Below are 11,702 nucleotides of genomic sequence, written 5' to 3' on the forward strand. Positions count from 1 at the left end.
AGTGTGACAGTTGCCACGATTGGACTCCGGTACCACCGTGCGACCACAGTATCAGCAGAGACAGAAATAACATTTTGGAGTCTTGGAGCATACTTGTGGATTCTCTGCCAATTCCTCTCTCCTTCTGCAGTTGCAGAGCTTAGAGACTTAGTCTGGGTACCAATCAGTTCTGTCCCTCGGTCTGAGGAGCAGCTCGCAAGACATTAGTAATGGCAGGTAAGTGTTCATCGTCATACAGTGGGCTACATTCTGCAGTCCAGTTGATTGATAACACATTCTATGTACAAATGAATAGTGGAAGAGAAAAAAAAAGACTATCAATATTTTGCAAATAACTTAATAAAATACTCAACATTGTTATCAAAAATGTCCTATACTAATAGTTAAGGTTACTGTTAATATGTACTGTTTGACTAATACAGTAGTTCAGGAGGCTGTGAAGACCATTTCGCCTGTAAATGATTTGCTTTTTGAAATGCAGTCTTTCCCCCATAAAGCAGTGAAAACTACAAGTTCAGACTGCTACCGTGTTTAATTATACAGTAGCAAGCTTAGTGACCCACATCTGACACAGTGCACCGACTGGCAACATTGGGTGTCAGAATTGAAATTGAAGCCCGTCCCCCTGTCTCCTCCAGCTGATGAGGCCTTTGTCACCCTGGCCACCACTGATGCCTACTGTATGGGGGCAGCAGTGGTGGGCCAGAGTCTACGGCGGCACGGGACGACCCGCCAGACTGTTGTGATGGTCTCACCCAACGTCTCCAGGGAAGCCCGGTGAGAGAGATAGACATTATAATAACACAATACGATGGACCTTTATGGGGCGGTAAATGGTATATTGATTTAATATAATGTTTTTCTCTGACCCAAGACTATACTACAGTATATACAGTACAATAGATGACAAATATACACTGAAATTAGTTATAATTATTTTATTATTTACTAACTTTACTGTTTCCATAGGGACATTTAGTTTGCAGCATCATGTGACGATAAAAAGGCGTTACAAACAAGACAATATTACCGGACTATTTACAAACAGGACAATACAGTACAAGACAATGTGATATAATATAATACAGTCCAGTAGAACTAGAGTTCATGTTAATGTGTGGCGAGGCATAGGTAGACGTATGGTAGACCTACCCACTAGTCTTAGTGGGCGTGGTGATAGGAGCAGTTCAAAGTCATGGTTCAGGGGGTGGTTGCCTCAACATGCTCTTTTGTGCAACAGTGGCATTACCAAACCAACATATAATGCAAAAAGTCAAAACACTCTCAATTAAAGATTTGTAGAAGAGCGTGAGTATTGATCGATCAATGTAATAGGATGCCAGTGTCTCTGCTGTCCCTTATCTGTACAGTTCGTCGTCCAATAACAGAGGTCCCTGAACTACCAGTTGTCAATGTCTTAGATATAAGATTCATTTGAATCATTCTGCTACTCTCTGTCTATAGTCTATTGCAGTCATGTGAAATCTAATGTTAGTCTATGACCTTCCCGTTCCCTAGTCTCGCCCTGGAACAGGTGTTCGATGAGGTTCTGCTGGTGGATGTGTTGGACAGTACCGACAGGACACACCTGGCCTGGCTCGGACGACCTGAACTGGGGGTCACGTTCACCAAGCTCCACTGCTGGACCTTCACCCAATACAGCAAGTGTGTGTTCTTGGACGCAGACACACTTGTGAGTCCACTTACTGCTCACAAAGACTTGGTGTGGCTCCAAACAAGAACACAATAATCAATTATCCATAGTCTATATACAGTACATGTAGGCCTAATTAATAATACTTTGTGATGCTTGTTATGAGTATAATAAATACAGTTGGCAATTTGTATAACAAGGAACCAATCAGACGTACAGATAACCATGTCATGCCAAAATCATGTTCATTCCAGAAAGTCATGCCTAATATTCTCAAAGGCACCACATAAGGGGCTTGTTTTTTCAGCCAATACATTTAACATTTGAGTTGTGCAACACATTTCTGTAACATGAACCCGGTTGTTAACATGAAAATCAATACCCAACACTGATGTTAGATGAACTATGGTATCTTTGCTCTGTAAAGGCAAATACAGAGGTCTTTCATGTGTAGAGATGAGCATGTTTGAATGTCCTGGCCAAGTAGATAGTGTCCATTATTTGAGGTCATAAATATAGAATGATCAACCAGGATCAACTGACAACTCAGAACATGCATGTCTTGCTCATTCAGAATGAATTATAACAACAGCATCCTCAGCTGTGGCACATCTGAGTGTGCTAAGCTAGTGTCTCCTGTTGACCCACCCTGTAGGTGCTGTGCAACGTGGATGAGCTGTTTGAGCGTGAGGAGCTCTCGGCTACTCCTGACCCTGGATGGCCGGACTGCTTCAACTCGGGGGTGTTTGTGTTCCGACCCTCCCTGGACACCCACGCCAGGCTTCTGGAACACGCACGTCAACACGGCAGCTTTGATGGTTCAACCTGAAATGACTCCAACTTCAACATGACCATATTGATATAAAATGCCATACTGTACATGGAAGATCCTCAACCAATCAATGCCATACATTCACCGTAACCTTATTGCACATTTGTCACTTTATTATGACATCACTTTCAAATGCTTTCCTCTTCATTTCATTCTAGTGAGATTTAAGTGTGACATGATGGTCACAAGAGACTTGAGCTGTAAAAAACACTGTTTGGAAAAACTGCTGCTGTGTCATTTGCAATCCTCTTTGTTTCTAGGAGGAGACCAGGGACTCTTAAACACCTTCTTCAGTGACTGGGCTGTTAAAGACATCAGGAAACACCTGCCCTTTGTATACAACCTCAGTGCCAATGGAGTTTACACCTACCTACCTGCTTACCAACAGTAAGTATTACTGGAACCAGTATCACTACCATTATATGGATTTACAGTGGCCTGCGTAAGTAATGGGACAGTGAAGCATTTTTTCTTCTTCTTTTGTGAGGTTGAAGTAGAGATTTTCAGCCTTTTTTTACCTTTTAATGGTATTTGTTTGGTTTCACCATTCAGAAATGACAGCACTTTTTATGCATATTTCAGGGTAGCCAAAAGTAATGGGACAATTGGCTTGACAGGTGTTTCTGGTAAGTCAGGTGTGTTCCGTCACATAATTTGTGCAGGCATAAGACAGCTGTCAATGTCTAGTGTTGATCCGAGGCTTTTGGAATCTGCTATTTTTGTCTGTCAACATGAGGACCAAAATGGTGTCAAAGACAGTCAAGGAGACCTTTATTAGGCTGAAAAATCTGAAAAAAACCTTAGGCTTGCCAAAATCAACAGTTTCTTGATTTGACTATCCTACTGATCATGAACACTATCCAGGAGGTAGGCGTGAATGTGTCAAAGACTACCATCCGCAGAATACAGGCCGAACTACAGGGGCTTCACTGCAAGGTGCAAACCATTAGTTATCCTCAAAAAGGATGGTCACTTACAGTTTGCTAAAAAGTACCTAAAAAGCCTGCAGAGGTCTGGAAAAAGGTCTTGTGGACAGATGGATGAATATTATCATGTACCAGAGTGATTGCAAATGCAAAGTTTGGAGAAAAAAGGATCTACCCAAGATTTACAGCATACCACCTCATCTGTGAAACATGGTGGAGGGGGTGTTAATGTTAGAGCATGTATAGCTGCCAGTAGAACTGGCTAATTTAATTGATGATGTAACTGCTGACAGCAGCAGCAGAATGTATTCTGAAGTGTACAGAAACATCTTGTCTGCAAGTACAAGAAAATGCCTCCAAATTCATTGAATGGCGCCTTATCATACAGTAAGACAATGACCCAAAACATACTGCCATAGCAACTAGGGAGTTTTTCAAGGCCAAAAAGTAGAAAGTTCTTGACTTCAGATTAAAGTCAATCTTCAGATTAAAATCCAATTGAACATGCATTTAATTTCCTTATGATACGATTTTAGGCAAAAAGACCTCAAAACAAACAACTGAAGATGGCTGCTGTACAGGCAGAGCATCACCAGAGAAGATACCCAGCGTCTGGTGGGGTCAATGGGTTGCAGAATTCAGGTTATTCATGCAACGGATGGACGACCAAATACTAAACATGAGTGCTTAATTTGGACATTTGATACATCTGTCACATCACTTTTGGGTACCCTGAAACAGAGGGACTATGCATAAAAAGTGTTGTAATTTCTGAATGGTGAAACCAATATATACACAAATACCATCAAATAAAAGTTGAGAATCTCTACTATAACCTCATAGTAATTGTATGATCTACTGCTTTTTTGTTGTTGATCATGTTATGATGTTGATATGGTCTCTCACAGGTATGGTCACAATGTAAGGATTGTCCATTTCCTGGGTGCAGTCAAGCCATGGCATTTACGTTATAACTCACAGAGGGGCGAGGACTACCTGGGACAGTTTGTTACCCTGTGGTGGAAGGAGTACCTCAATCACACATCCCCCCTCCTCACAAAGACGGGTCAACACTCTGGGCCACTACGAGTTGTAAGGAACCGTCTGTCTTAATGGGGCAATCTGGGATTCAAACAATAACAAAGCGTTCTCATCGCCACTTTATTTGGTAAACAGCTGAAGGATGGGGCTGGAGATATGTAACCACCCCTTAAATTCATAGACAGAGCTATGGATGTGAGGTCTGACCATCCATGAGATCAAAATTATAGTTTTAACCATATTTTGAAGCTATACAATGTTTGTTTACAATTGCATTGTAAAACAACCTTATATTTCGGGTTCTGATGGGGTAAGACAGTTGAACTGAGCTCTAGAGGCATTTATAAGTTAAATTATTCAAGAGTCAATGGCTATATATAAATAGATATACCATAAACAAATATTGATGTACCAAAATTGCCCCATTAAATACTGTAGAGACGAATCAAGTAAAACGATGATATCACAGGGAATGCAAATTTACTGATGATGAGAGAAAATCATTTTCATGACTTTCTTGTAACAGAAGCTTATTTATTTTAGCTACTAGTAGAATTTACTTATATACTGAATACTCATATTTCACTCCCACTGTATATTTAATATTTTGCATTATCATGACAACCACATCACAAAAGCAAAGATGTCTTACTTATATAATAATGAGTCATGGCAGATGTTTTACAACATTTGAACTTTTAAGTAAATATTTGCATTTAATAGGTTGTGTGTGTGGATGTCACATGTTCTCGTCAACCAGGTACATATGTGCTTTCTCCTGGGTGGTACTGGAGTGCACATATACCAGAGAGGGGTCACAGTCCAGCGCTCCTGCCCCATCTCCACTCTTCTACCATAGGTGGTTCTCAACAGTAAAACACATCACTCTTATTTTACAGAGACAGGAGACAGAAGCAAAGGCACCTTTTGTAGAAGACCTCACACACCTGTTGCTCAGTGATCTCACTTTGACATCAGAGAGGCCTGAATTGTCTATAAAGCAGAGGGAGATGGTGAGTGATTTTTCTCTGTTTTGTTTTTAATAATAATGTGATTATTATTATTATTGTTCTGTTATTTCTATATGACAAAGGGATTGTGTGGAATTTGTTCATAGAGCTCTTTTACAATCTGAATTTGTCCCTGGGATTTTACTCAGCGGATAAGAATTTGGAGACACACCTTGTCATGTTGGCACACACCTGAGGTTGTGATTCTAGCAACTGCACACAGAGCAATGTGTCATACCAATTACATCGTGGGGGAGAAAAGTGTGGGAAACACCTATAGTCACATGTCAGTCTGACTCAGAGACCTGTGATAGTATGCTTCAGTCCAATGATTTATATACTTGCAACCTGGTAGAACGCAATCAAATGCATTTTACAAACTACCCACCCTTAAAGTATACACCATCACAATAGTCCTGTGATTGTCAAGATAATTCCAAGCTGCATGTTATTGTTGTTTATTGTGGGATGACATAATTTCACGTAGTGCTGTGCCAATTCTTCCTTTAGGGTACACAATCTGAGGACACATCTTCAGTGAATGAGAGAGGAGCAGCAGAATGGACAGACACCCAAGACCCACCTGTGAGTGTGGAGGGTGGAGACTCTGGGTCAGAGGTCACAGACACTGTCACAGACACTGTCTCAGACGCCAATGGAGGCCCTGCTACAGAATCTGTAAGTCATCCATTCCTGTCTACACTAACCTACATAGTTAATAACCTATCCTTATTTCCTTATTTCTAGTGTTGATGAGACTGTGTATTCATTGTCCACCACGATGAAATCAGGGAGGGGACTATGGTTCGGGCTCTGTCTGTTTGTATGTCACATGCTTTATGCCTGTTTGTATGTCACATGCTTTATGTCTGTTTGTATGTCACATGCTTTATGTCTGTTTGTATGTCACATGCTTTATGTCTGTTTGTATGTCACATGCTTTATGTCTGTTTGTATGTCGCATAGACTGTATCTCCGACACCACAGGGACAATTTTGGCGAAACTTGGGCGAATGATGAGTCTTGCCATACAGATGCAGCATTTACACAATTACACTGATTGGCCAATTTAGACAAAATTTGGGTGAATGATGCGTCTTGCCATAGAGCTCAGTGTCAAGAGTTTCGAGGTGATGCCGATTCATCCTGTGACGGTGCAGCTAAAGTGATTGGTTGTTATCATTAAAAATGTCATAATAGCTTGCAAAGAGGAGAGTAGAAGAGTGACCTTTCGTTTTTAAGTAATACTGTCAAATCCTTGAAAATGATTCAAATAAGCGCTACAAGCTCCGGTAACTTTTCAGCCTACCTCAAATCCATAGACTGCCACAAACACAAAGCTGTAAGGAGCAAACTGATAATGAATAAAATAAGCACTACATGTTCACGTACAGTACCAGTCAAAAGTTTGGACACACCTTCTCATTCAATGGTTTTTCTTTCTTTTTATTATTTTCTACATGGTAGATTAATATTGAAGACATCAAAACTATGAAGGAACACATATGGTATTTTAGATTCTTCAAAGTAGCCACCTTTTGCTTTGATTACAGCTTTGCACACTCTTGGCAAGTTTGTGTCCAAACTTTTGACTGGTACTGTATGTTTGGCATTCTTTGGTGTTATTCCCCATAAATTATCATGCTCATAATGACAGATTGTCAAGATTTCCTTTACAATATTAAATTATTATTTTGCAACACCCTCTGCTGGTGTATGGCAACAACACTCTGTGACCTTAGAAAAGAGATCAAACCGTATCAGCTCAAGGCCCTTGGTTAGTGCTCCTTGATTTATTCTGATGTCTTGTCCTGATGATTTGTTCCTCATGTCTACATTTTTCATTACTGTGGTGATGGTGAATGGAATGGCTGCAGATGCCATATCTCGTTCATCATTTTTGTTATTTCCTGAACATTGTAGACAGCCACAGAGATGGAGGAGGATGAGCTGGAACATCGGAGGATGTGGGAGGAGGGCCTAGCAGATTACCTGGGGAAAGATTCATTCGACAACATCCAGAAGAAACTGGACAGATTCCTGGATTAACAGATTGTGTGGATGCATAGCAATTATACTTTTTGACAAGTACTGTATACTCATGTTCAGCTGTCAGTTACATTAAGAATATAATCCATACTTAAAGATGTATTATGTAACATTGAAGCTTTCTCATGGTTGTAATGACTATGTTTAATCAGTAACGATCAGGGAATGAGATCCCTTGAAAGAAATATGTTTTGGTCCTGTAAAGTCTAAAATCAAGTGTCTAGGGATGACAGAGGTTTGTTTACAATTGGCCTGGGGTATTGTAGGGGAGTGGACTTTTCGCCTTTCTTTCTCTGTGGCTGCCTCTTCAAATCGTGTGTGCATGCAGAAATACAACTGCTAACGTCCGACACTGCCATCTTGGGGGTAATATTATTATTAGGGAGGAAGTTATTGTTTGGAACTTCAAACTGAATTTCACCTCGGTGGCCAGAGGTGGCATATTTCCAACAGACTCATACACAGCTCCTTTAAAGGTGCAATGTTAGCTTTTTCCTCTTGACAATGTAGCTAAATAACCATGCTGAATCATTACTTATGATGCATTGGTATTCTGTGATCTGCCAACACCCTGCACTTCTGCCTGAATTAGCTTTTCCTAAATGTTCGGGGCATGTAACCTGCAACTTGCTCATTGGCTACTGCCTGAGCTGCAAGCAAGCATTTGTCAGTGCTGGTGTGCACCCTTGCCCTCGGTGACAGACATGGCTTCACAACAGAAAGCTAGTCGGTAGTTGAAGGAGATAATGGGGCTTGGGAATGGTGTAGTGTAGGGTATACATGACAGGGTTTTCTGTCACAGTATGAATGCACAACTGCTGGTAAAGCATTGCATGTGAAGTGTCGGCGTCTATGCTGGCTGGTTCATTTCCATGTTCATGTTCCCGTGAACATTTCCAAACTAAATAATGACTGCATTACTATCTTTGTTAGTTTCAAGGTCATATAACTAAGACATTCGCTGGAAAGAAACGTGACCATGATTGGCAGATTCATTGTTTCAGTTAGAAGTAGTTTGCAGGGGAGGGAGAGAGGAGGAGACACTATTCTGAATTGTCATTGCAATTCCCATTGCAGTGAAAAGAGGGCGCAATCCTGCATATGGTGCCTTTAAGACAACAAATATATCGCATTATTGCTTGTAAGCATGTATGAGCCTTTATAATGTCTTGTCAATTAAAGTAATATTATGTTTTTCTTTTTGATTGACTCAAACTGTCTAACATTAACTCATGAAACAATAGTAAGCCATTATAAGATAATCATACATTTCTACAACAAGTTGTGTAATTCATTGGCCTTAAGTTAAGTGTTACCAAATAGGTTGATTCACAAATCAAATCAAATCAAAACAAATGAAAGTGTATTTGTCACGTAAACAAAGGTAGCAGTTGTACAGTCTTATGGCCTGCGGGTAGAATAGAAGCTGTTCTGGAACCTGTTGGTCCAGGGTCTGGATTTTCCGGTACATTTGCCAGAAGGTAACAGGGAAAACGGGGCATGCAGGTTACACTGAGACATGGGGTTTAAATTTAATGCCAACCAACCTCATCCAGCACTCATCAAGATCTATTGCATGCTGTATTTCATAAATCTTCTTATGGAGGATGCTGAGTCTATAACATTGTGTTGCTTACGTTAACAATAAATGTCCTTTTGCTGTATAAAACATAGCAACCCTGTTCCATTTCATTTTCTCTTCACGTGGTGTAGTTTATTTTGCCACCAGAGAGCACTGTGGTGTTTTGCTTCAATCTGTTCTTGGTAAATACAAGAAATTACACTGTTACTGTTATAAGGGTCATGAAGGAGTAATATTAGCCTCAGTGATCTTATCCATTAGCGTTGTAGGAACATTATTCCTCAATACTGTAGGCCTGTACACAATAATTTTCTCAGGATGGAATGATGCCAATGTGCACTGTGCTCAATGATAGGGTCTGGAGGATGCAGAGAACAAAGTCTTAGGGATACAGTGTGTGCTATCCTGAAAGATGAAATACAACATAAAAAGAAAGAAAAGACTTGAGACTGATTGAAAATCTATTTTCTGGTAGTAACTAGCCTCTCAAAGGCCACCTTCTGCCACCTGTCTCTTATCTGTCTCGACAGAACCTCACCATTCTCAGAATTGCAGCAGCTTGATACAGCAAGACTGAATTGAATTGAATAATCTCATCTTTAACCAGCCACACCGTTAATCAGTCAAGTGGCTCCTGCTAGTCTTATTTTCATAACAGGTTTTCAGTGGCACTGACATTACAATGACCCAACTGAAGAATTTCACTACTGACTGAGTCTTGTTTATTCAGTCTCTTTTTGACACCCAGATGTTTCCTAGAATTCCTTAGCTGTCAGGTACAATAACACTGTTATGCAGCAGGATGGAACCCAAGCAAACTGCATGCACTGTTAAAAACAGGGTCTTCAAGCAATAAACCAGAGGGTATATGTGTGGAGAGAAAGCTGGAGTATAGTTCAGTTGTTTACTCTCTTAAACTATTTTCAGTGGACACTGATCCCTCACAGGAAGGGCTGCGTTAATCATCTGTTGGTTCTCTCAAAGATGCCAAAGTATTCTGCCGTCTGATATTCTCCCAAAAATAAAGTGCTTCCACCTGGGTCCTTATATAATAAAACACCTGTGATTCCAGGACAATTGAAAAGAAGAGTCTCTCTCTCCCTCTCCCTCTCCCTCTTGCTCTCTTTCTCTGTGACCATATGACCCTTTCTCAATTGTTAGAAACTCAATTCCTCTCCTCTGTCCTCCACTCACTTCCTAATCAAAACGCATTGGAGAAGGAGAAGATCATCGCACGCGGCAGAGTATATTAGGATGCGGTGTCATACTGTGTGGTGGTGGTTGCATGATTATTCTGATTCGTCTCCAAAGTTGGTGTGCTAATTTAATCTGTGGTTTGACCAATATGGTATGACTCTTCCAAAAAGTCTAATTGAGAATGGATTGGAAAAGTAATGACATTCAGCTGTGGAGATGGATGACACATGACTGAGACTGCTCCAGAGGTAGAGGGACAGTAGCAGGGACCAGAGATATTTGGCTGGTTGTTCAGATCTACACCCTTCTCTTTGGTTGGCACACTTCAATCTGGTTGTATCTCATTGGTGAGGTCCATCTGGCATATAGGCTACATGTGAAGGCTTCTCTGTGCAGTGAAAATTGCAGTTGCACAACTGAGTTATTTCTAGTCGTTGTGAACATGGTAAAATAATTACATTTTCCAGTCACAATTTTTTGCAGTCACATTTCCCTGTGGCACTAAAGTAATATACACTCACTGAGCACTTTATATAGGAACACCTGTACACCTTCTCATGGTGGAGGTGGTGTAATGGTGTGGGGAATGTTTTCTTGGCACACTTTGGGCCCATTAATACCAATCAATCATCGCTTGAATGCCACAGCCTATTTGAGTATTGTTGCTGACCATGTGCATCCCTTCATGGCCACAATTTACCCATCTTCTAATGACTACTTCAAGCATGATAATGCACCATGTCACAAAGCAAAAGTCATCTCAAACTGGTTTCATGAATATGACAATGAATTCAGTGTTCTTCAGTGGCCTTCCCAGTCACCAGATCTGAATCCAATAGAACACCTTTGGGATGTAGTAGAACGGGAGATTCACAGCTTCAAAGTGCACCTGAAAAATCTGCAGGAATTGCGTGATGCAATCATGTCATCATAGACCAGAATCTCAAAGGAATGTTTCCAATATCTTGTGGAATCAATGCCACAAAGAATTGAGGCTGTTTTGAGAGCAAAGGTATTACCCAGTATAAGTATAGTGTTCCTAATAAAGTGTTCGGTGAGTGTATGTGCCATATGTTCCCTGCAAGCATACACACACCTGTTCAGTTCAGATTTTCTCATGTAACACCTCAGTATACCACACACATATAGGCTTTCTGCCCCTTTAAGAGATGGTATCAACAGCATTTTGCTTGACTATAGGTTAAACGTTAAGTTAGAGTTTTCATGAGTAAGCAAAAGTCTTAACAGACATTGTGTGGCATACATCTCAAACACAGACAATACTGCACATGGCTCATCCAACCTCCATGTACTGTACTGTACGTGTACATACATGCATGAATACGCACACACACACACACACACACACACACACACACACACACACACACACAGATAGTTGGATTGTGTA

The 11,702-nt window shown here is 40.6% G+C and overlaps 1 protein-coding gene across 1 annotated transcript; it reads left to right on the top strand.

The window, feature by feature from the left end:
• Window positions 1-667: 667 nt before the first annotated feature.
• gyg2 (glycogenin 2) lies at window positions 668-7,512 on the top strand (the record flags this gene model as incomplete). Its single annotated transcript, XM_083685000.1, has 8 exons — window positions 668-777; window positions 1,519-1,693; window positions 2,310-2,472; window positions 2,747-2,873; window positions 4,321-4,504; window positions 5,353-5,466; window positions 5,974-6,141; window positions 7,387-7,512. Exons 1-8 carry the CDS (start codon window positions 683-685, stop codon window positions 7,510-7,512), a joined length of 1,152 nt encoding a protein of 383 aa, XP_083541126.1. The 5' UTR covers window positions 668-682.
• Window positions 7,513-11,702: the final 4,190 nt, after the last annotated feature.

This window comes from Argentina silus (assembly GCF_951799395.1).
Source record: "Argentina silus genome assembly, chromosome: 14".
Taxonomy (NCBI): Eukaryota; Metazoa; Chordata; class Actinopteri; order Argentiniformes; family Argentinidae; genus Argentina; species Argentina silus.